The sequence below is a fragment of the Microtus ochrogaster genome, chromosome 4, assembly GCF_000317375.1.
Source record: "Microtus ochrogaster isolate Prairie Vole_2 chromosome 4, MicOch1.0, whole genome shotgun sequence".
NCBI lineage: Eukaryota > Metazoa > Chordata > Mammalia > Rodentia > Cricetidae > Microtus > Microtus ochrogaster.
Window position 1 is genome coordinate 35,826,344 of NC_022011.1, and position 26,278 is coordinate 35,852,621.

Sequence of the window (26,278 nt, forward strand, 5' to 3'; positions counted from 1 at the left end):
CCTCTGAACTTTGCAAGACTGAAGACGGTGCTCTGGCCACAACTTGATCAGTGTGAGTTGACCCAGTATTTCCGTGAATGGGAAATTGCCAGAGCCGTCTATCAGAGCATGATGCTCTCCACATGGGAAACTGGAACAACCTAGCATGTTACCTCAGCAATGAAACTCTCAAGACAAGAGAGACAGCTCCATTCCTGCAGGGAAACTGGAGGTGTCAGAACAGGAGGTCCACCACCTGACTGTGCTGCTGTTGGTTGATCAGAGTTCCCTCCCTGCCCTTCAGAGGAGACCTGGTAATGAAGCAGTAGGAATATGATTTGTTGGGGTGGGGTGGGGTCCCTGCAGATATCAGTACCAACAATGAGATGAACCTCGAAGAGATGAGAATGATAATGGGGTACAGTTGGACTTAGTCAGTCAGACTGGACCAAACCTCCAGAGTCTGTGACCCTGGGTTTATTCTTCCTACACATCTAAAACATTTGTGGTGGGGGGAGTCTCCATGGGATAATTCTCACTGTTCCCCAGTCAGTAGTGCTCAAGACTAGGGCCTAGAGAGGAAGACATTGTGATAACCTAAAAATGGTTTCTTTTGATGGAGAACACAAAGTCCAAGAGCCTTCTCTATAAGGACAAGTTCTATTCACTGAAAGAATAAGTTCAGGATTAGGGGCTACACAAGTCTCAGGATTGGGAGGAATTCCCTCGAGGTCGGCTCCTAATAGAATAGCAAAGGATCTTCAGGTTGTTGGGTCACTTTTACTCCAGCATACCAGGTGACCAGGCGTCACTCTTCCTTCTGTTGGAGAAAGCATACCTGCACGTTTAACAATGACAAGGGACCCAGGAGGGCAGACACAGCCGCACTCCATCAGAGAAACCAATAGGAACAGTCTTGCCTTCACCCACATTGGCTAGGTAAATCTTTCCCTGAGTATTTAACTTAGAGGAAATGACTCAGTGCTTGATATTCAAACATGAGGCCCTGACTTCAATCCCCAGAATCATGGGAGGGTTTGTTGCTATGTGCTTGTATTCCCAGCATATATTTCCAGCACCAGTGAGACAGAAGCTGGGGCGGGGTGGAACATCCCTGGGGCTCACCAGCCCACCTGCTTAATCTACTTGCTGATCACTATGTCAATGAGAGACCTTGTCCCAAAAACCCAAAGTCTAAGATCTGAGAAATAGCATGTGAAGTAGTCCTTTGACACGCACTCATGCACACAAACACACACACTCACACATGTGCGTGTGCACACATACATTTAATTTATGTAATTCCCAAAGACCTTTCACGAAATAAAGTCTTGTGTTCCCCACTGAAGAATACCAACTTGCTTCAGAGAGAACCCAGCAGAGAAGTGTTTGGCTGCGAGGTGTCCCTGTGTGCTCTGTGACCCCTTTGCTGTTTTCTTCTGTGGTCTGAGTGGTTCCCAGTTCTGTTTTGTTATCGCTTTTCCACACTGGAAGCTGAAAGCATGTGCAGACAGAAGATACTGTATATCAGCGCGCTGTGGTTGGTGTTAGGGCCACAAATAGTTCAGAACATGCTGAGTCGATTCGAAGCCCCAGGAGTAGAGAGCAGCCGGTATCATGACAGCCATTCATGCACAGTCCCAGGGGGACCCCCTTGTATTCCTAGCCTCCAGCCCAGGGTGGTGGCAAACCTACTGTCCAAACCGCTCACAAAGCAAGAGAGTCCTTCAGCGTGGCTGCTTCAAAGATTCTGAGAGATCACCAAATTCTATCCCCAAAGCCTGGGAGTGCAAGGCTAGCAGTGACCCCCACACAGTTTCAGGCTGAAGCAGCAACCTTTTGAGGCTTCTGATGGTAACAGGTCTTAGTCTTTCTGTCAACTCGATAGGATCTCGGCTCACCTGGGAGACAAATATCCAGGCATCTGTGAAGGAGTATAGTGTGAAGATGAGGTGGGAGGGGAGAGGGAGGAAGGTAGAGAGGGGAGAGGGAGGAGGTCCCCTAAATGCGGTCTGTGGCATCCCACACAAATAAAGAGGAAAGGTGATCTGGGAACCAGCATTCATCTCTCTGCTTCCTGATTGTAGGCACAATGTGACCAGTTGCTGCAGGCTCCTCCCACTACGCTAGCCGCACCATGATGGACTGTGCCTTTGGAGTGTGAGCCGAAATCAATCCTTTCTTCTTTACTTGGTTTCGGTCCAATGCTTTGTTACAGCAGAAAGAGAAGTCACCCGCCAAGTCCTCTTGACTCCATCTCTGAGGCCCTTCTTCCTCTCAGCTGGATAACTGGTGGATGAGAGAAATGCTGTCTGCATCCTTCTCCCAGTGACTGCCTCCCATAGGACAGCCAGATCCAAACTGCTTCACTGCCCACCCGGTCTCGACGACAGCTGGACCACACAGGTTTACCCAGAGGACTCCCAGTCACTGTGTGCCCGGGTGGAACTCTCTCTTGCCATGCTTCACCTACGGGGTACAACTTGGTCCACTCTGGGAGCACCTTGACTCCCGAGAGAGTTTCGGGGTGGCTTGTGCCTCGCCTGCTGGGTGGGCTTGTTTGTCCCTGACAGTCATTTCTTTCCAGCTGCTGGCACGTGTGCCCTCTTCTCCTGGTGTCTGCGGGAAATGGATGCTTCTGTTAGTCCGTGTGTACTACTGAGCTGCCCACTGTGGGTCACCACACTGACACCCCTGACCACAGCTTCCGTCTTTCTCAGGATCCTCCTGCCTGTCGAGATAGGAATAAACTGAATGCAGGCTAGATAACAAGTAGCATCCCCATGAGAGGGATGCGTGCCCATGAGTCAGAACCGGGACACTAGGCTGTTCACAAGAATGAATGTGCCTCTGCCCGTCCTTGAACACCCATCATCAGAACCAAGAGATAGAGACACCTCAAGACCAATTTAGAGGAGAGAACAAGAACGTGTTCAGAGCTGCAGCAAGAGCCACCAGGGAGTGGAAAGTAACCCTAGCAGTGCTCATGGGTGGGGGGCGTCTGTCATTAGCGTCCCCTCTCTCTGTTTCTGTCACTTCTCCCACCTCTCATTGAAATATGTACTTTAAAACTTTCCAAAAAGGTTGCATTTTATTTGTGGGAATTTTTTTTCTAATTTTTAGTTTAATTAAATTTAGTGTGAGCATGTGTACATGCATGGCATCCACATCCATGACTAGGATGTGGCAGACAGGGGGCAGCTCATGAGTCTTGGCTCATTCCTTCTGCTGAGGATTCCAGAGATTGAACTCAGTTCACCAGATTTGGCTTCAGGTGCCTTTATTGACAATGCCGTCTCACCAGCCCGAGGTCACACCTCGTAAAGGGACAAGCTGGTAGGTGTGTATGTGTCTGTTTTAATAGAGTTCGAAGCTGTGGAGTGCTTCTTTTGTTGCGAGACTCTAGACATAGTCAATAAACCAGATCATATGGGATTTCCAAAATAACAGGTCATTCCAAGCCTTTCCTTGTATGATGCTAATATGTGATAACCTTTGCCCTGGAGTTCACCAGCCTCACTCCTGTGAAGACTAGACTGTTAAGCTTACTATTTCATAAATGCTTCCCAGGCAGTGTCTACATGGAAAAAATCCCCACTCTTCATTTTTCCCTCAAACATTGTTTACAATTCCTGAGCCTAGTAGAATAGTCTGATTCCCAGTCTGTACTACCATCGTGATCCAGAATTTTTGCAACACCATTCTAGAAAGTTCTTTGCCTTTAAAACCTTCCCTACATGATTCATAGCTTTTGGGGACTGTGGGCCCCCAGACCCTGAATTTCCTGTGACTCCCTGCCTGCCGGAGTAAACAACTTGTTTTCCTATGCTTGCAGCTTATATAGGGCCTCCTTGACTAATGACCACACCCTAACTCTCAGCTGCAAGCCCACTGGAAACCACTCCCCTGCCATCAGGAACTCCTGAGTCTCCTGCTCAGAGCAGCTGCAAACATGTCTTGCTTGGAGCGTGCCCAAGAATCGAGCCACCAGATGGAAATGCAGGTGACCTCCCACTGGCTGGCATCTATGTGCTCTTTAGTCCCATCTCTGCATGAAGTCGGATCTGTCCCTTAGCTGCCTGGTCACAGCCATGAATTCACTTCTCTGGTGGAGCCAGTCTAGCTTGTATTTGCACTTGTTGGTGACTCTGTATGTGTACACACGTGCATGTGGTATGCAGCAGCCAGAGTACTAATTCATGTGCCGTTCCTCAGGAGCTGTTCACCTTGATTTTGGAGACAGTTTCTCACTGTCCGGGAACTTGGCTAGTTTATGCTGACTGGTGAACAAGCCCCATGGACCTGCCTGTCTTTACCTCTCTAGCACTGGGATTATAAGCATGTGCCTCAAAGCCTGACTTTTAAAAATATGGGTGTCTTAGTTACTGTCCTATTGATGTAAAAAAAATACCAAGGCAACCTTTACCAAAGAAAGCATTTAATTAGGGGTTTTTCTACAGTCTTGGAGGGTTAGTCCATGGTTATCATGGTGTGAAGCAGACAGGCATGGTGCTGAAGCAGTGTCTAGAACCGCTACATCTTGATCCACAGGCAGTGGACAGAGAAAGAGACACTGGACCTGGTGTGGACTTTTGAAACTTCAAAGCCCACCCCCAATGACACAACTTCTCCAACAAGGCCATACCTCCTAATCCTTCTAATCCTTCCCAAACAGTTGCACTTCCTGGTGACTAAGCATTCAAACATACGAGTCTGTAGCGTTCATTCTCATTCAGACCACACCACAGTGGGTTCTGAAGATTGAGTTCCAATCCTCATGTTTGTACAGCAAGGACATCCACAAAGTCGTCTCCCCAGCCTTCAGGGTTGCAGTTCTTAAGATGCAACAACAAATCCCTATTACTGCTCTCGCCCAGTATCCTGGAATTTACAAGATGCTTCCTCTTAAATGTTAAATGAGAGTTACTGTCTTGTATCTACAGAGTAAAAGATACATACTCAACATGATTAAGACTAATGTCAAACACATAGCTATTAGCATCTGTCCCTCTACGTGGATAACTGTTCTGAACCCCAAAGCAATCATCGTCAAGCCAAGGTCCAAAGCATCTTGAAAGGCAGCAAGGTCAGACTTTGCTTTTACAAATAACTTAAGATCTGTGTGGGGATGGATCAATCTGAGTCTGGATTAAATTTGAGTATTGTGTTAGTTTTCTTGTTACTGTGATCAGATACGTGGCAAGAAGCCGTTTAAGAAGGGAAGAGTATATTTTGCCCTCACACTTGTCAGATATGGTTTGCCATATTGAGGAAGGAATGGCAGAAAGGAAGGATGGCAGAGAAAGAGCTTGCCATTGATTGTAAAGACCAGAGTTCAGATCCTCAGTACTCATAGAACTGATGTAGCTGTGTGGGAACCTATCTCTAATCCCTGGATGTGAACGGCAGAGAGAGGGAATCCCTGGTGCAAACTGCTTAGGTATGTAGACTAACTTTATCAGTAAGCGCTAGGTTCAAGTGAGAGGCCCTACAGCAATATCTAAAGAGGGGATAGATCAAAGAAGAATTCTGTTATCAATATGTGTGTGCATGTGCACAAACACAGAGACATACACACCTGCACACAGCCCACATATTTTCATGCAAAAAAAATCACAAATGGGTTTAGAAATTCAGAAAAAGGAACTACAAGGAGTAAGGTACCTGTAAGGCTGTCTAGATGTAACAACACTCTGTGGGCTCAGTGGAGCCATTAAACCTGTAATATGCACGGCAATGTGAATGCCTTTGAGTATTTAAAGAATAAATCATATTATTTGGCCTTATTTCATTATACAAAATTAATTTCGTTAACTTTTAAGATAAAAACCCCAATCTGAGACATCTCATTTGCTCTATCAAACTTCGTGCAGAATTCCTTTATAACTCTGTCACCTCTGAGCTCACAAAGCGCCTCAGTTTCCCCACTGCGACACGAGGGAGAAACAAGGCGACAGTGATGCTTTGAATTCTGAGGATGCAAATGAAAAGCCTGGTCCTGCCCCTGCCTTTTTCTTCATGGCATGTTTCCTTTCCTTTCTTTCTTCTCCTTTCATTTCTGAGACCCCAGAAGTAACCTTTAGTTATTTATTGCCAATGGGGATACAGTCTGGCCTCCTAGTTATAGGCTTAGTGTCCAGGACAATTGAGGAATTGCACGCTGTGTAGTAAAGCAGACTGACTGGGCTACCTCCTCATCTTCAGTGTGTCCACGGCACTTTCCTTGTTCCCTGTGAGTTTCAGCTGTGTTGCCCCCACTTTTGCAGGTCTATTCTTTCTGGTTTCTGCAAGTCAAACTGTCTCTGGGAGAAGAAAGACAAGAAAAAGCAGGGGGAGCCCTTCCCAAAGAATTTCCTTTGCTGTCCACAGAGCCAGTTCCTGCTGGAGTGTGGGGTAGCACACAGGCCTCTAAAGCTAACCTGTTCCACTATCAGGCCAGAGTGCTCTGAAAATATGAGCCTCTAGGAAGCCTGCTCTTCCACATGACTGCTTCGTGTCACCTATGCCTTGGTGTGGCATTACAACAAGTCCCTCAAGATGGGGCATTTTTGTGGCTGGAAACCAACCCACAAGTATTAATGCATCACTTCTCACAAAGGAAGGAAGGTGCCGTGACACCCTAATGACTTAACAAAACAAATGGGAAAAGACGCAAGAGTGGCCGATGATAGCCCGCCAGCTGGCTTGACTGAACTATCATGACGAGAAATTGCATGGCAATTTTTAAAAGCCACACATATCTCTGAGAAAAAAAAATAGCTCAGTGATGATGCTGAGTGGAGGCTTCACAAACTGAAGCTGTGCTCTGGTGGTTTCACAGACTCACCCAAACGAAACTGCATGGCACATGTAAAGTCTAACATCTTAAATTCCTGAGCTGCCTTTAGGAGGGTAATGAATGAAGAGGAATGGAGGTAGAGGAAAGAAAGACGTTATTATTGTTGAAGAGCTATGTGGCTGTGAGGTGAGGGGAATATTCCCTGCAGAGCAACAGACACATTTATTTATTTGTTGTAAATAATGGCAGGAAAAAATTGTTTTATAGAAGAAGACACTTACTGAGAATCCTTCTTGAGTCATGAAAGTTGAAACAAAACCATTAATTCTGTATTACTGTACATCATGAGTTAAGCAGACTGTTGTATGAAAAACCAGCACAGTGTTCTGGGAAAACATTCTAATGTGTTCCAATCCCAAATGTGAATTTTTATAAAAGTCACCGACAGAGCAAGGGCGAATAGTAGGCTCTCTGGTCAGCACGGTCCCCATCTTGGTATCCCTAAAGCTCACTGACCGGCCCACCTAAGCTAACCAGCCAGCTCCATGCCAGTGAGATTCTCCCCCCCCCAAATAAGGTGGGAACACACAAGTGTGCATTCCCTGACCTGCACCCCCAAAACAAATAATCCAGGTTTCCAAAGCTTCTGCTTATGGCCTCCTCCTCTGTTCCCTTCACAACGCCATCCTCCCTGCCACCTTGCTGTTGTCACCTGCACTTTGGTGACCCATCACACTCCCAGCCATGAAGCCAAGCAACTGCTTTGGATTGTAAATTTATCCGATTGCCTCAAAGGGACCCTGAAACTAGCCAAAGTCCAACTTCCTTCCAAGACAGCCTTCTTCAGTGTCCACGCCTATGTGGCCAGTAAGACCCCTATAGTTATGGAGGATTGAGTCCTGCTGGGTCATTCTTGACAGCACCTGCTTCTCTGTTGCCATAGCAACCTGTCCGTCCAGTTAGCTTCATGCTCTAACTGCACTTCTTGCTCCCCCTTCCTTCCCATTGAGTGTTCCAGTGCAGTACATCAAAGCTCACCTTACTTCTTCCCTCATTCCACAGATCACTCATTTCCTATGCAACTGCCAGAGTGGTAGAATAAAAAACATATATAAAAGAAAACTGTTGTTCTAGAATAAATCAAACAATTCTTTTTTTTTAATTTTATTGAGAAAAGGAAAAAAAAAGTTTCCGCCTCCTCCCAGCCTCCCACTTCCCTCCCCCTCCTCTCACCCCTCTTCCCCTTCCCCACTCCTCTCCCCCTCCCTCTCCAGTCCAAAGAGCAGTCAGGGTTCCCTGCCCTGTGGAAAGTCCAAGGTCCCCCCCGCTCCGTCCATGTCTAGGAAGGTGAACATCCAAACTGGCTAGGCTCCCACAAAGCCAGAACATGAAGTAGGATCAAAACCCCGTGCCATTGTCCTTGGCTTCTCATCAGCCCTCATTGCTCGCCATGTTCAGAGAGTCCGGTTTTATCCCATGCTTTTTCAGTCATAGTCCAGCTGGCCTTGGTGAGCTCCCAATAGATCAGCCCCAATTCTTAACTGCATTTTGAAGCCTTCTTTCTTTTTCTTTCTCTTGACAGCATATCAGATAGCCCAGACTGGCTGCAAACTCCCATAGACAAGGATGACCTTGAACTCCTGATCCTCCAGCCTCCAAATCCAGAGGGCCAGAATTGCACGTAGACACTGCCCTGTGTAATTTTTGTGTGGTGCTGGGATTGAACCCAATGCTTGCATGCTAGGAAAACACTCTGCCTGTAGCAGGCTTTCTTTTGGGCCAACCAGCTCCCAAATAAAGACACAGAGACTTATTAGTAGCTATGAATGCTCATTTTTACTTTATGCTTATCCCACTAGCTCTTATAACTTATTTTAACCTGTTTCTCTTCGTTTACATAAAAGCCTTGGGGCTTTCTATCTTTCTTTCATTTTGTATGCCCTACTTTTCCTGTTTCTTCTGTGTCCGGCTGGCTGGCTGACCCCTGGCTTTCCTTGGCATTCTCTTATCATTTTCTTCTCTTGAGCCTAGATTCCTCTTCCTACTTATTTTCTCTGCCCGCCAGCCCCACCTGTCCCTCCTCTGCCTAGCTATTGGCTGTTCAGCTTTTTTATTAGACCAATCAGGTGCCTTAGGCAGGCAAAGTAAAACAAATGCATCACACCTTTACATAGTTAATGTCCTACAACATCTACAAGCTGAACTGCATCAGCGGCCCAGTTTTGAGCTCCTGGCTGGCTGTTTTAATAATAACTTTATTGATCTTTCAGCATTCTTTATATTTTTATTTTCTACTCCCATGGAACTATGGTTAGATTTTAAGTGAGTAGCCATTCCCCTGTTTTGATTGCCCAAATTGAATTGCAAAGACAAAATTCCCATTCGGAAATTTTGAGTTTATTCTGTCTAATGATGTTTTTAATTTGCTTGTTGGGTATTTCTGTCAGTGTTTGTTTGTTTGTTCTGTTTGGTTTTGTCTCCCCAGTTCAGAGAGAATTCAGTCAGGCGGTGTGCTGTGCACCCTGTAGTAACAGTATGTTGGTGACTTGCTTAGACATTCTCTCAATTTCAACCCCTGCCCCAAAAAGTAGGTCACGGGAGGTAGATTAACCTCCGGCTACTGTTTCAAGCTAAACACAGTTTTCAAAATCTAACCCCAGACTCTACAAAAGTAGAGGCTCTACCCGCACGACCCGAGTTTAGCACGGACTCCCTATGTCAGGGAGAATGCACATCTCAAACACACACATGCTTTAAAACTTTATCCTGCAATTTTAGGAAGCTTTCTCTTCCCCTGTATTTAGAGAAACAGAAACTAGGGCTAGAGGGATGGCCCCTGATGCACTTACTGCTTTCCTGAGGACCTGCGTTCAGTTCCCAGCATCCACACTTGGCAGCTAACAACCACCTGTAATTTCGGCTTCGGGGCATCTGATACCTCTGGTCTATGGGCAACTGCACTCACATATACATACTCATGCACAGAGACATACCTACACATACTAAAACTTAAGTAACTCTAGAAAGAAACAAAAGTGAAGATTCAAGTCGTCCATTTTCTTTTGCCACTTCATATTCAGACACTGACTGTAGCCTGAGCCCCAGAAGACAGCTTTTGCAGAACATTTGTTTCCTAAAAGCCTCATTCTAAGGGAATTGTTTCATTTTTATAACTTTAAATTCTTTCTAATTGTGTGTACATATGTGTGGGTATATGCACGTGAGTGCACGTTCCTGCAGAGTTTGGAAGGCAGTGTTGAATCCCTGGGAACTGTAGGGCTAGGTGATCCTGAGCTACTCAATGTGGGTGGGGGGAAGTGAGCTTGTGCACCTGGGTCCTCTGAAAAGGCAATACCTTCCCTTTTACCACTAAGCCATCTTTCCTGCCCCAAAGGGAATGGCTTTTAGAAGTTTCTTTCTTATTTTTTGAAGACAGTGTCTCATGGAACCCAGGCTGACCCCCAGCTCACTCTGGCCTTGAAAATCTGTGTCCTCCAGCTGCTATTCCAGAGTGCTGGGGTTAGAACCCCAGACCACCGCATGTGGTTATAAATTGTAATTTCCAATCCATTCCAAGTTTCTCTTCCTGCATGGCAGATGTTGGTTAGCACCTAAGAACACTTGATTGTTTTTCTATATCCATAGGTTTGACTTTTAAAATAGCATAATGCAAAATCTAATGAACTTGATTTGGTTTTGAGCTACACTGGGATTATATTGTACCAACCTGAAGTACCAGGTGGCTCCAGAGGTCTTCTGGGAGCAATGACTCTCTTATTTCTGGCAAATTGATAGGGCTTGGTGAAATGAGCAGGGCATTTCCACCCAGCTAGTTCTTACTGGGGAGGCCAAGATCTGCCCTGCTCAAACAGGCCTCCTGGGCCCCTGAGGTGGTCCTGACGGACAGCCTCTGTTCTGCACTCTGTTAGGGCAGCAGACAGATAAACCACCCCATATGTGGAGGCAGGCCCTATCTCCTCGACAGATCTGTGATACCAAGAAGAGGGATGTGTGCATAAGACAAAAAAAATCAAGCTAGGAATACTGCCAAATTCTTCCTCTGTCTCACACTTGGGCTCCTATAAAGCCGGTCTGTCTCCCTGGGTGGAGAACTGCAGATATCTGAACCGGCCCTTCTCCACTCAGTGCACAGGAAAAGGCTGTTAGCCAGAACGGTTAGCAGTATACCAACGAACTAGCTGCTAATTATTAATTAGGGCGGCTCGGCTTCATTTCGCAGTACCAACTATGGAAAACAAGGCGTCTAGGAAAGCCTCAGATAAGCGTGGCCCTGGAAAATCGGAGACAGAGTTTAAGTCTGTCTCCCCTAAAGTGCGTAGAGCATGCCTTAGCGGTTGGAGAAAGGCTGTCAAGAGTCCTTGGTGGCTGAGCCAGAAAACCAGGGGTCCTTCAGCAGACTCCAAGTTTCGGAAGCTCTTCCTCCTCCTGGCTTCTGGGTGTGGAAACTGTCCCTCTCAGGGCGCACCAGTTGTGGGTCTGGGCTCTGGGAAATGCACTCGCAGCAGGGGTGGGGGGAGGGGGTTTACAAGCTGTTTCCCCAAAACATTGGCCGCTCAAGTGTCCCGCATGTGCCCCCTAGCTCACCCGACCCGGGGCAGACTGCTTAAATATCGCTCTGCTTGGGCAAGCCAGGCAGTAGATGTCTTCTTTGGATAGGGATAAGGATCTGTATTGCCATAGCTTCGACTGGTTTTCCCTTCTCTGTCGTCCTGAGCTGCGCCCGGCCCTTGACTCCAGGGCTAAAGTGGCTCAGAGTCTGAGGCTCACTCGGCATCCCAGTTGGAATTGGCAGGGATGCACCCGGCGCCTGGCGTAGGGAGGGGGGACACGCGCTCCCGGTGGCAGGGCGCCAGGGCTGTCCCCCGCCGCTGTAGTTCCCGGGCTCTGCCCTGGGCGCGGCTGACGCCTAGACTGCCTGCAGAGGGCCTATCGCCCCGCGACTGCCCCTTCCGCTGAATCCAGGCGTTTGACTCCCGGACTCGCGGCGCGCCCAACCCACCGGAGCCTCCAACGGGTCTGAGAGCCCAGGAGGAAGCCAGTGGCGACCAACGGAGGCGCTTAGGGACAGAGCTGGCTCGCTATGCCCGGGGGAAGGGGCAGGGGGGGCAGGGTGTGTGTATGGAGGTGCCGTGGGGAAAGGGTGGAGAGGAGAGGTTGCGCTGTAGGCGGAGCCGGGTCACCAGGGCCGGAAAGAAGGCTAAATCCAACACGGGAGCCCAAGCTGCAGCTCCGCACTTCGCCCAAGCTTCAGCCCAGTGCCCAGCCCAGACACTCAGGGCAGAGTCCTGGGCTGAAGCGCCAGTGTCCTGGGCGTCCTTTCTCCCTGACTGACCCTAGTTTATCAGCCAAAACCTTTGACCAAAGTCTCCTTGCCAACATTCCTAAATCTTTGCCAGCCCTTGCACCAGGTAGGAGTCGTTGTCTGTGGTGGCAGTGAGTCTATAAATGTCACTTCCCAGAAGGCTTATGACCTTTTCACTTTCTTCACCAGCTCCTTCGGAGGGCAACGAGCCCGGTTAAGTGTTTGATCAGAGGCCGCAACCAGTTTAAGTCCCTGGGTTGTCCTTGCTATTCATACACCAAACACCACCTGCTGCAGTTCTCGGAAAGCCCTGGAGAAGGGAACCGGACGAGATGGGGGATGGGGGGGAGCACCCGGCAGACGCCCAGGACGCACCTCCTCGTGTGGGCTGGAGGGCCAGTAGGCACAATTCCGTGCAATCTAAAGCTAGCACTAGGAGACCCATGCCAAAACCATCCAGTCCCCCCATGCCCGGTTCTTGCCAGTCTTGTACCTTCCTTGGGATGCGAAGAAATGGGCCCCTCGACCCCGGATTCAGAATTCCTGGAGCACCTAGGTTTCTACGTGGCTGGTCAGTGTCTGTTGACGGCTGCCCCCTAGCTGAAAGGCGCGCCACCACCCATCCTCCTGGTTCATTAACCCCAAAGGAGAGGGCATCAAATCTCAGGGAACAATGCAGCCTGCAGGGGGGTGGGGAGGGGGGCGGCACCCAGCCTCCCGCCTTTGCGCTAGGCGAGGAGGCCTTACTCGGCTGCAACCAGGTTCCGTGCTCCCAGAAGGTCTGCCTATGCTTTACGTGGCAGAGACACGGTCGCAGCTCTCTGGGCTCAGCGGCGCGTCTCCCACAACAGCCAGGCTTTCTTCTCCTCGTTTACAATTCCACTCCTAGAGTCCCAAAGCGTCCGGCTGCTTCCCGCCCCAAGCCTCAGGCTGGCATCTGGGAAGTGGAACTGGGGACTAGCTCAGCGATCCTCACAACCCGGGGTGCGGGTGCCTGGGGATTTGGAGTTCCGTGAAGTAGCCGCTAACCCCGGGCTCTCAGAACTCCTTGGCTCCGGGATCCTCGCCTACTGAAGCAGCCTAGCTCAGTCGCGGGGTGCAGAGAAGCACGCCGAGGTAGACTAGCTGGACCCTGGGGCTGGTACCGCTCGCCTTGCCCCTTCTGACATACACGCGTCCTTGCGCCCTGGGCGCTGACAACCTGCGCCCTCCGCGCCCTTCTTCCCGCTGAGAGCACCGAAGGGTATGGGGTGGGGGGGAGCCTAGCCAACGCAAGGGGAAAGCACGGCTAGGGAAACTTGAGTGTCTGAGTCTCCAGCCAGGCAATCGCTGGCGGAGCTGTGCGGGGAGGGGGCGGGAGGAAGCGAGGGAAGGGCTCTTGGAGGGAGGGGGAGGTCGGAGAGGGAGGCGGGTGCCAGTGGAGAAAGTCCTCGCTCTCCCGCTCATCTTTTCATTGCTCTCTCTCCTTCCCGCAGACAACCCGGACCTCCTCTGGGCGCCAGCTCCTCGGCTCCAACCCGTCCAGAATCAAGCGGGATTTTTTTTCCCCTCTAGAAATTGGCTTTGGTGTGTCGCCCGCCCTCTCCCCTCCTCTTCGCAACTCCTCCCCTCTTTTTTTTCTCCTCCTTCTTCTTCTTCCTGAGACATGGCCCGGGCAGTGGCTCCTGGAAGAGGAACAAGTGTGGGAAAAGGGAGAGGAAATCGGAGCTAAATGACAGGATGCAGGCGACTTGAGACACAAAAAGAGACGCGCTTCTCGCGGATTCAGGCATTGCCTCGCCGCTAGCCTTCCCCGCCAAGACCCGCTGAGGATTTTATGGCTCTTAGGAGGACTTAAGAGCGTTTCGGATTGTTACGATTTCGGTTTGCTGGGCTTTCGTCCGCGCAATCGTGTTCTCCCGCAGCTGCCTTGGGACTGGCTCGGCGAAGGAGGATGGAGAGGGGGCTGCCGTTGCTGTGCGCGGCGCTCGCCCTTGCCCTCGCCCCTGCTGGCGCTTTCCGCAGCGGTAAGTGACAGGCTGAGGTGTGAGCGACTGGAGGGTCCGGGGCTGCGGGGTCCCCTCAGGCTGTGGGCTTCCCGCCCCGGTCGCGGGACGCGCGCACAGCTGCCGGGCGCAGGAAACTTGCCTGCACTAGGAACAGAGAAGTCAGGGCCTCTGGGTCAGGAAGACCGCAAGCCCTCAGCACCCAGCTCCAGTGGGTTACTGGCTGTGGGCTTCTCCTGCCAGTTTCGCGGCAGAGCTCCCTACCTTCCCAGATCAGCACACCAATTATCTTAATAATGTTTCCTCCCAGAGGCAATTAGATGAGACTCCCTTTCAAAAAATCTGATGGCTGCTGAGAGTTAATGAACACTTCACCGGGAGGACTTCCTGGTTCTCCTCACAACACCCCTGCTAGGTTTGCTCTGGTGGGCGACACCGACAGATAGTGGTCAGTCTTGGCGGCCGCCAGGACTCCCTTCCCCGCCTTTACAAACCATCCGTGATCCGTCTAGAGTATGAATGAAAAGTCACGCTGTCAATAAAGGGTTTGGATCTATTCAGTGTAAGGCGGCAGCATATCTGAGAATCCCTAACCCAGTTGGCTTTAAAAACCACTCTGTTAAGTAATGAAAGGCAGTCAGTCCTAGGTATAAACAGTGCCTTGGAACCTAGAGTGTGTTTAAAACGGGATCTGGTACAAAGGTGCTGAAGGCCAGGCTAGAGCTGATCCAAACAGTAAATCTTCAACATTATTATTAACTAATGGCCAAATATTTACTTTTGTCTGGCTTAGATTTCAATCAAAGCAATTAGGAGAAAAGTGCATCTACTACTTATTGTGGTGTATTGTTTTAATAAGAGGAGGGCTCTACCAGGAAGAGTTTTTTTTTTTTAAATCAATCCTTTATGGTAGAAGTTAATCTCCTTAATGCGCAGTCCCCAGGTTTTGTGATTTCAGAGACAGATCTCTCCCAACAGGTACCAAACAGCTCTCAAAAGATGGGCAAACATTTTGTGAATGCGGCTGGAATTCAGTTTATTAATGAAGCCGAGTTGGCGGCATCTTTCTATATACTCTGGCAGGAAAGCCAAACACTCGAAAAATCATGAATGTGGAGTTCAATTTGTTAATGAACCTGAGTTGGTGGACTGCTTATGTATTCTGCCAGGGGACAAAATATCATTTTCCTCTAACCAAAAGAACTCAAATGTTTAGACCTCAAAACATGTATCCTTCTCAACTCTTGAGGTTAGAGCAGTGGTTCTCAACCTTCCTGATGCTGCAACCCTGTAGTACAGTTCCCCATGCTGTGGTGACCTCCCCTCCACCATAAAATTACTTCCATTGCTACTTCATAACTGTCATTTTGTTACCGTTGTGAATCATAATGTAAATACTTTTGGAGATAGAGGTTTGTTGAGGGGGGGTGACCCACAGATCAAGAACCCCTGGGTTAAAGCCATGCTGGGGTACCCAAAGAGTTGTTGGTTGTGATAGCCAATATGAAGAGCATTAAGATTTGTATGGTTCAGAACAACACACACAGACACACACACACACACACACACACACACACACTTTTTAATTTCCTTAACAGAAATCTGGGGAATGTTGAGAATCTGGGCTCCAGTCAAGCTAAAACCCTGTTGCTATGCTTGAGGTGACCAGTGCCAGCACATGCCTCCATAAGCCTGTGGTCCTCTTAAAGCCATAGCCACCTCCTCCCAGTAAGTGTCTACTAAATTAATTCATTAACCTTATTTAGGACTAATGGTCCAGAGTCATTAGGAATTGCTCTCTCCTAATCAAGTGTTAGAGAGACTGAACAGAGTGTGGGAGTCCAGCAGTCCACATTATCTTATTACACTGTCACTTTCTCAGAAGTCCCAGATTAAAGTGCTCTGGTGTGGTACCAACCCCACCTCTCTGTCTTCTGAAGTGACTGTCTGGTGACTGCTTTATTTCACTCCCATAGCAGATGCCATGGTGACTACACAGAGCTGGAGGGACTTAATGAGCCGGGGGGGGGGCAGTCTCTAAGATTTCTGCACAAATAAAATAATGCCACAACCTCCACCGAATCACACCACTGAGCTGGCTGGCATCATTAGCTGAGATTCTGGGTGTTGGTTGCAACACCCGTCCTTCGTGCAGACCTAAAGCCTTTAAAAAACCAATGGGAAGAGAACCTGTAAGGCCAACCCCCTTCGACCTAAGAAACAGCCAGAAACAGCTAGCAACTGGAGAAATCAACATAATTTATATTGTCTTCTTTTTAATTTATGGGAAATGACTTCTGTAATGCATGTAGCTTTATGCATTTTTGATGTGCACTTCATCTTTCATTTCCATTTGACCTGGTTTTCCTGTAATAAAATTCCGTAGATTTATAAATTCATGCTGAGAGCAAAGAATGCCATTCTCTTTCCACGGGGAATCTATTAGATGTAATATTAAAATCTATATATACCATTACTGGATGTTTGTGATTGATAGGCTTATATATTTCAATGCTTCATACCTGTTTCTATTACATAGTTTATGCACCAAATTTTTATTGCCCCAAATTAAGCATCAATAAATGGGGTGGCATTTACAGGCTGAGGCTCTCCTGTATGAAACCCATAATAAAAAGTGACAGTAGCCATCTATGGTGAATTGTAAACCAGCCCAGCGTCTGGCTTGTCTGCCTGATAGTCACTTCAGCAGTTGGGTTTTTGTTGTGGTGGTTTGTTTTTTCAGTAAAGGCTCAAAAGTAGATAGTTTCTCTTTCCAGGGGTGTAAAAATGTAGCTCACCATATGTGATAGCCAGACCTCCTTGGCCAGGGCTTCCCCTAACATCTAGTAATTAGAACTAATGCCGTGTGTGGCTATTTATTTTTCTTTCTGCCCCGTGGCTTTGATCTGGTCGCCAAGGCTGAGCAACTTGGATAAGTGAAGCCAGTTCTTTCTGCCTCACCAGCTCCACTTTGTTCTCTGTTGATTTGAGTCTCAGGAGCGGAGATAACTCAGAATCGCTCAGATTTACAGGCAGATAGAACAACAAAAGGAGGGTAGGCCACAGGCCAATCAAAGTCCTGGAAGACAGTCCCCACCGGTCAATGACACGGACCAGGCTTATCATCAAAAGGCCACTTGCAAGGAGTGGCACAGCGTCTTCTAGACACCTTCCACTTAGAACTGTTCTTTAATGTGATTACACTTCTCGGAGGATAATTAAGTCTAGCAGGGGCTCCCAGGGGGCTGTGTTAACATCAATTGAGGGGATTTAATGTTTTTAATGCTAGAAGACCTCTTTCTTTGGAAGGAACTGGGTAGGGGGTGGAAAAGCATCTCAAATCTCAGTAGGCTTTCTGTAGAAGCCACACTCCTGAAGATTAAAGAGTGTTTCCTGGTGTTGTGTCTTCGTGTTCAGCATCACACGAATGACTTGTGGAGACCCTTTGGGGTTTCCCTTCCCTGACAGAACGTCGCTAATTGTCGCATATGTAAAGCTAGAAGACTCCACTGGTTGTAAGGGGGAAAAAAATCGGCTAAAATGTTCTTTTTGTTGCAGAAAAATGTGGCGGGACTATAAAAATTGAAAACCCGGGGTACCTTACATCTCCCGGTTACCCGCATTCTTACCACCCAAGTGAGAAGTGTGCATGGCTGATCCAAGCTCCGGAGCCCTACCAAAGAATCATGATCAACTTCAACCCGCACTTTGATCTGGAGGACAGAGAGTGCAAGTAAGTGGAGTTTGAACAGGGCGCCACAGCACCATCTAGTGGTCATGAGTGTCCCTGCGCGGTGGGTGTGAGAACGTGAATGGATCCCAGTCTAGATCAGATCAAATGTCAATGGCGTGGAAATGAAGTAACAAGAGTCTGAGTTCTCCCAATATGTAAATGTATGATAGCTTGTCCTCTTTTTGTTGACATTTTTGGTTTGGGAACTCTCTTGTTAAGAAATGTATGATGCGTGGTTCTTTCTGGAACGGGTTTTGAGAAAAAGCTTGTGTTTTCTTAAATATTGTGGGTCACCAGTATACATTATCTACAGATGGTGAAGTTGGGTGTTTTTTAAACAAATCTGTGGCTCATTTAACGATTTTAGAACTATGTTTCTCACGACTGGGGAATTTAGCTAAGTGGCAGTGGTTACCCCCCAGCATTGATTCCAAAGATTGTATTGAGTTTGACATGGAAAAAAAAGCAAGTTGTCATGGGGTAGAAATAAAATATACAAAGTGGATTAGATGATGGCTTGGTATTATTGTTAGTGTTTGTTCATTTGTTTGTGGCAGGGTCTCACTGTGTAGCCCTAAATGGCCTTGGGTTGCATTTTAGTCTTTTGTAGAATCAATAGAGTTTCAGTGCTTTCTAGAAAATGGGGAATTAGTATTGTGTTGTTGTTGTTTGGAAGTTCTGGGGATCAATCCTAGGGCTTCATGCATGTTAGGCAAGCACCCTATAACCCAGCCATACCCCAGCTTGTTAGGATTCTTTATGGTGATTGTTAATACTGTTGACAACTTGGATAGCATGTATTGTATTTATTCTTGCATCTTGACATTGTTTAAACTGGTGTAGAAGTTTTTTCAAGGAACTCTGGTAATGCATGATTCCTTCCAAAAAGAAGTGTGCTTAGATTTCAATAAACTTACGTTTGCAGATTTCTGACCAGGAAATCGTGACCATGTAGATGCGTAAAAGTTAAAGATCTCTGAGAAATCACTAGTCACCAGAGATGGCATGGTAGCAAATGTTCAGCTGGTTCTGGGGAAGGATCAAGTCAGGTCCTGATTTGTGATTTTGCTCCTTTCCATGTCTTGCGTGTTCCACCTTGGACAGTTTCCAACTCCTCAGGTGATGCAGTGGCAATGTATAGGGTGTGCACTCACCAATGGTTCTGAGAGTTGGTGTGTGCTGAGTCCAGCACAACCTGCAGTAGCAGTTGGGGGGAGAGCCAATTGATAAACTTTTATGTATAGATAGTGCTTTTATACACACACACACACACACACACACACACACACACACACACACACAGGCTGTCTCAAGAAATTGATAGGAGAAAATGATGTGTGAGAAACTTTATATTGCTATTTGTCATGATACAGGGTAGGATATGACAGCATTGGAGGACTACCTTTTTAGTTCATTTCCTTCCTTAAAAAAATAAATAATAAGGGGCTGGCAAGATGGCTCAGTAGGTGAGACCCTTTGCTGTCAATCAAGCCCAAGTGATTGAGTTCAATCCTTGGGGAGCCTCATGGTAGAAGGAGAAACCTACTGCTAAAAGTTCTCATCAGGCCTCCTACATTCACTGTGGGACCCAGGAAGGCACGCACATACACATACACATGGACACACACACATACACATGGACACACAAATACACACACGTATACTATACCCACAACTTAAAAAGAAAAAGATTGTTTCCATAAGGGTTATATGGTGGTGAGACATAAGGAGGCTTGTTTATGGGGTTTGTATTTGTTTCTTGCAGAATAAAGTGATCTCTTGGTTGTCACATCTCAGGCTCCATGGCCCCAGCATCTAAATGCTGATTATTCTCTCTGGTGAATGCAGAGAGATTCTGCTCATGGGAAGTGCCTCTGTACCACATTCTGGAGGGCAGCTGCATGGCCCTTTTTACAATGAAAAACTCCAAAATATTACAGGGAGAACGTCTTTAAAAACACCCCGAATGAGAAGCCTCTTTCCAGATCTTACTTGGCTTCTGGTCACTGTTGAGGGTGACAATTAGGGTTGTTCATGTAGAGGTGCTCAGAATCACAGCTTCAGCCTCTACAGGTGCTCAGAGTTCCCCCAAGAAGGCAGAACACACAGGATTTTTTAAGAACAGCTTTTGTTGTTTCATCTTCTGATTGTATGCGGTTGTTTATGAAATAGTTCATAAAGAGAATCAGGACTTCCAGGTCCCACTCAGCTACACAACAGGCTTGAGACCAGCGTGGGTTGCCTGAGACCTTGTCTAAGAAAACAAAAAACCAGTAGTTGTTCATGTTCCCCTTTGTTGAGATACTTAATGCTTCTCCCTTGTTGGCTGTAGTGTAAGGCTAATGACAGCAATATGGCGTGTTATCCCGTCCTATTAGGTTACTGGTTAAATAAGAGCGCAAATTTGAAATCACTGAGAAGCTAAAGGCTCTCCACCAATACCTTTTCATCATGACTGTGATATCAACAATTTGGTTATTGTTAGAACATTTCAAAATATGAAAGTAAACATATGTCAAACTAAATTTATTGATCCTGTAATGGGTTGATTCTCATATAAATACCAACTGCATTTTTTTTCCTTGAAATCGCCACTCTTTGTACTGCCAACTTTCACCCTCAGAAAGCCAGCAAGAAATCAATTTCTTGCAGCAGTCACTGAGGAGAAACATCTTTGAGATCCAAGGAAGCAATTCTCTTTCCTGGGGTGGCGGGCTGGATGCATAATTAGAACAGTCAACTAGTTCAGCAGGGAAAAATCTATATTTAAATTTTCATTGTTGTTTGCAATTATGTAAAAGCCACCATATAACTCTGACAGTTCAGGATATAATCCTGAGCTTTCCGTGTGAACAGGGCTGAGACTGACCTAGCTCATAAGTCAACTGTGGACTTTTCACAGTACGGGTTAGGTTCTCAAGTGGCTAGAACGGGGGTGGGGCCCTTGGGGGACACGAATGTGTAAATGATTGCTGAGGATTTTTCAACATGCAGCAGTCTAGGTGGATGCTGCCGTTCAATTGGGTTCACTCCACACACTCATTGAAACCGTGGTAATATGACCCCTTCCACTCTTTTATTGAACAAGGCGTGGTGTAAATCAGTCAATGAACAGGCAGCAGAGCACCTGTCTTTTAGGCTAACAAGGGGCTCAGGTTTTCAGCTGGATGTCCTTTTGTCGATAGAAGAGACAACCTGAGATGTTCGGAGAAGAGAAGGTGTTGAGGAGATGGCAGGGACGGTGACTTTTGTGCCTTTCACACGGGCTGAATCCCACATGTTTAGGAGGCATTAAAGTAAGTAGAGCAGCTAAGAAGGTCGGAGGACGAAATCTCTGCTGTGCCCTGGAAACATTGAACCGCTCGGAGCTCCTGCTCCAAGGCTTCCTTCAGTGGTACAGGCAGACATCTTGAGTCTCATAAAACTTTATTTCTGTATAATAAACAAGGATGCCATTGACGAAGTAGTTAGGATTTATGAAACTTTCTCCGGCTTCCCAGCAATGCAGGCTATCAGCATGATAATTTATAATGGCTTGTGACAAATACTGCCGAGCCGAGAGGTGTGTGGTTACATTCAGATCGGATGTCTTTATCTGGGGAGCCATAAAAATTTCAGAGACATTGGCTTAAAAACATTAAGAAAATGAATGTGAAGCTGTAGAAGAAAAGCCTGCAAGGGTAGAGCTGGGGAAAGAGGCCAGCAGAGGGTTTGTTCTGGACGAGATCCTAGCTGCACTCAGTTTCTTAACTCAGCAAGGATGCTTTTCGCTCTCTAACTTCTTTGGCCATCTTCTTGGAGTCACCCAGGGTGGGTATGTCTCTCAATGCCATGGAGCTAAAGCAGCCTTTCGCTCCTGTGACTCCATTTGAATCATGATGAAATTATAATTAAATAGAGATGAGAGTCAAATCATGGAGAGACTGGGAGACTAAATCATGCCGTGTTTCCTTATTGCTACTTTTAAGTTTCCCTAAATGTTTACGAGCTTTGAAACACTGCTGACCTGATTCACTTTTGAAGAATACAAACTTATTTATTAAAACTTAATCTGGGGGGCTGGAGAGATGGCTCAGAGGTTAAGAGCATTGCCTGCTCTTCCAAAGGTCCTGAGTTCAATTCCCAGCAACCACATGGTGGCTCACAACCATCTGTAATGGGGTCTGGTGCCCTCTTCTGGCATGCAGGCAAAACATGCAGACAGAATATTGTATACATAATAAATAAATGTTAAAAAGGAAAAAAAAACTTAATCTGCCCTTAGTTTCTTAAATCTGATTATCACTGCAAATTAAGCTTCATAATTTTACAGTGATGATTTAGTCATTTATTAATTTCCCTGAATAATATTTTCTGGTTTTCTGGTTTTATCCTTTCTTCTTTTCTTTTTCTCAGCATGAATTTTTGCATCAGTTTTGATTTTTGAATGTTATATTAGAAACTATATTCCCAGAGCTACTGTTTATGCATATATACATGTGTGTGTATGTATATATGTGTGTGTGTGTTCTAGGTATGTGTTTAGTGTGTGTGTTGTATGTGTGTGGGTATGTGTAAGTAGGTGTGTGCGTGTGTGTGTGTGTTTGTGAAATGAAGAGTATATCCAAGACAAGCTCCTCCACGTAGTCTTTTACTTTTCAGCATCCCTCATGTTAAAACAAAAGTTTTTATTTTATACAAAAACAGTGGGGACCTTAAGCCAAAATATTTTTCCATTTTCAATATGAAATATAGGAGCATATATACTTTTAGTTAAAAGATAATATATTATTATAAAAGTGCATTACTTAAGTGTGCCAGTTAATAAAAACTTGGAAGGTCCCCAGACCATAGAGAAGCAGTTCCAGAATTCCGTGATATCTGTCATCAGTCACTCCCTCTGCCCTTGAGGGGAGCTGCTCTTTTAAACTCATGTGATTCCATTTTTTCAAGTTTCAAAGTCTAAGAGAACTAAAGCTTTGTTAGAAGCTTTCATGTATCTGTACTCTGAGTAGATCCTGTGAAATCTTTGGAGTAGAGATAGATATCCATGCACGTGTGTGTGCGTGCACACACACACACACACACGAGGACACACACACAGACATACATACAGACATGCACAAATACGCAGAGACACACACATACACGGGCACACTCCTCCCCTTCAGATAAGGAGTCCCATTCTGCTGAAAACTCAGCTTATGTCTTATCTTCTACTATAGAAATACCTTTTCTTTACTTAATATGCTAACAGATACCTGATAATCTGCTTCCTATGCAAAGAGAATTCAGAAAATTCTTCCCGTGTTTGTTGTGAGGCTGGAGGAGGCACACGTGCTCATGTGTGTATGTTCGTGCTGAAGCAGGATGAATGCTTTGCCTGACTTCCACAGGCACTTCTCCCCAATCTCTTACTGGATTTAGCGCTCACCTGCTTGATTAGACTGGCTGCCCAATGAACTCCAGGTCCCTTCCTTCCTCATCTTCCCCGGCACTGAGATTATGGCACCAGCTTGTCACATGGATGGTGGGAATTAAAGTCAAGGCCTCATGTTTGTACAGTATGCACTGTACCCGATGAGTGGTCTCCCCAGCTCCTCCCCCGTTGTTTTAATGGATCATCTTATCACTTCTAATTTTGATCTTGGGTGACTCTTAGGAGCACTCTCTGGGCCATGTGAAGGGGATACCACCAAGCTCAGTTTAAATAAACAGCTCTAGAGAAAGTAGAAACGAACCATCGTGGGTACTGTAGGCCAGGACCTGCAACACTACAAGTACCACTCAGGCAGGTAACTTGCTGCTTTCTTCCCTTTGATTTTCTCTTCCCCATTACCACTGATTTAATCTGAACAGGGCCCTGGGTATTTAATAAAAGGATTTTTTGTTGTGTTTAGTATAGCATAACAAAACTTGACAGTGCTGTGTTTTGAGTGTGTTGGATACTTGTGTAACTTAAAAGAAGCAGCGATTGAGAGGGAGAGATGGCTCAGTGGAGGAGGTGCTTGCTCCACAAACTTCAGGACCTGAATTCATTTTCCCAAATCTAGGTAAAGACACCAAACATGGAGGCATGCCCTTGCGAACCCTAGCCCTGCGGAGGGAGAGATTAGCAGATTCTTGGAGCCCACTGGCCAGTCATCCTAGCCAACTGAGCACCTGCCTCAGGGGAATAAGATGAGGAACGACAGAGCAAAATGTCAGACAGCCTCTTCTGGGTTCTGCTTGTACTCATGGGCACGCACAGCTACCACAAACATACACACATACACACACATAGATACACACATGAAACCAGATAGATAGATAGATAGATAGATAGATAGATAGATAGATAGATAGATAGATAGATAAGTTAGAGAACAATTGAGGAAAAGACTCAAAGTCAAAGCTCTGATCTTCATGTATTTATGTACATATATATACAGACACACATATATATATATATGCATACACACACACACACACACACACACAAACTTCCATTAGAAGCTAAAGGAGTGGATTACTTGACATTGTGTTCCCCCGAATCAACAAGTGTGTGGTGTTCCCCACCAGAGTTCTCTGTGGGTCACTGGATCCTAAGAAGGGACCAGGGCAGACATGTGCCTCCAGCCTCATGTGTGTTCTCAGTTCTGTCCTGCCCATCATTGCCTTTGAGAGGGGCACATTTGCTGACATGCCTCAGCAACTAGACACACATGCACATGTGCACAGGAAGAGTCGAAGATAAACTTATACACTTTTCTAACTACAGCTGCCTGTTCACCAAGGCTGATAATTAGGTCAGAGAGGAGGCAGGGGTGAGGGAGGGAGGAGAGAGAAGGGGAGAGGAGAGGAGGAGAGGAGAGGAGAGGAGAGGAGAGGAGAGGAGAGGGACTTGTGTTCGGATCAGGTTCCAAGTGCCTTTTAACTGGGTGTTTGTCAATAGCCCTGAATGTGACAGGCAGTGACTTAGCTGTTCCAGCTCTTCACAGGAACAGGCACCCAGCTGGTCTATGTTCAGATGGCCTGTGTCTAGCATCTAGGTCAGTTAATGCTGTCGTATGGCTGAAACATTGCAGACAATTCACAGAGAGCCCAGAAAGCAGTCTGTCTGTTCACAGTGCGTACATTCTGCAGACAAACAGAGGCAAACAAACCACGAATCATCCCTTGGCTCCTGTCAACTCAATTGCTTAAAAACATTCATGTCTACCTTACAACATGCTCCCTTCCATCCAGGCTTGATATGTGTTTACTGACTCCTATTTGCTCAACATGGCTTTTATCCCCCTTGAATTAATTAATTTGTATGTGTGTGCATGCGCATATGGGACCCCGCTTGCTTCTACCCACCCCATCAGCCATACTGGGCTTTTTAGCACAGGTGCTGGGGTCCAAACGCAGGTCCTCAAGCTTACACTGTGCAGTTTCCCGCTTGAGCCAGCTCCCCAGCCCTCTCCTTTAGCTTAAGTAACCACCGCGTGCTTGGAAAGAGCAACTTGGCTGCTCTGGTTTTCTCATAACTACATCCTGAGTACGTAGTATGTGCCCTCGGGGTGCTATACGCTCAGAGTGGGGGATCTTGCTTCTTCCCTCTCACACATTTTAAACGCCACCAAACCTAAAGTTGAAGAAGTGTAAATTAAATGCCCACGTGCCCCATGACTCCAGAAAGCTAGCATGGTTGCAGCAGAAGGCACCTTTGGGCTGTACCCTCTGACTGACTTCTGTTACCAGCCATTTCCTTCCCTGAACCATCTCCCACAAGTGCTTAAATATAAACCCCAAAATTCTGAGAAAAGATCGAGCTTTTCCACTAAGTAAGCACTTATGGATCCTACAGAGAGCCGACAGGATTTCCTACTCTGCGTAAAGTGACTGCCGAGTTTGGAATGAAAATCGTGATGGAGGTGTCTAAATTCTGGTGCCCTCGGTTGGTGGTTTCTGAACACAAAGCACAAGTTACTCTAATTTTTGCCCAAACCTAGTAGCCAGGGCAGTCATGGTCTGAGCAGATACTGTTGGTGGTTAAATGGGTGTTCTGGGTACCAGCTGTGCTGTGCGTACGGTCCTAGACCCCAAGTAAGAGGGTCACATTCTCTTCTAAATACTATGCATTTGCTTACTCTCAGGCAGATGTCAGGGGAGCTCCTCATAGCCCACCGTTCTCTGTGTTTTACACTTATGTTTGCCACTGTGGCTCTGGAAGGGTTTAAGGGGAAATGCTTGCCCAGGCATTTGCTTCCTATGACAGATGGGGGAGTGTTTTCTGAGGAAAAACAGACCCTGCAAAGTCTTTTGTTGTTATCTGGATAGATACTTTGAACAAGCAGCCAAATCAGGACAGAGGTGTTTCCTGTGGCTTTGGTGACGGGCTGGCCTGTCACGGGAGAGCTTCCAGTTCCTTCATCATGTCTCGTCCTACAAGAGGTTTCTGTAGACCAGGCAGAGATGGCCAAAGCCAGTCATTCCCAGGCAGCTTTGCAAGATCCCCTCTGACTCTGCCATAAACA

At 46.7% G+C, this 26,278-nt stretch overlaps 1 protein-coding gene across 3 annotated transcripts in view; it reads left to right on the forward strand.

Moving 5' to 3' along the window:
• The first annotated feature begins 12,879 nt into the window (after nt 1-12,879).
• Nucleotides 12,880-26,278, forward strand: part of Nrp1 (neuropilin 1) — a 139,713-nt gene continuing 126,314 nt past the window's right edge. For 2 of the 3 annotated variants that reach the window (XM_005345923.2, XM_005345926.3), the window contains exons 1-3: nt 12,881-13,196; nt 13,556-14,086; nt 17,624-17,798. In XM_005345923.2, the coding sequence (XP_005345980.1) occupies nt 14,014-14,086; nt 17,624-17,798 (248 nt within the window). In that variant the 5' untranslated portion in view covers nt 12,881-13,196; nt 13,556-14,013. Of the gene's footprint in view, nt 13,197-13,555; nt 14,087-17,623; nt 17,799-26,278 lie in introns of all 3 variants that reach the window. The other variant, XM_005345924.3, reaches the window with a different exon arrangement.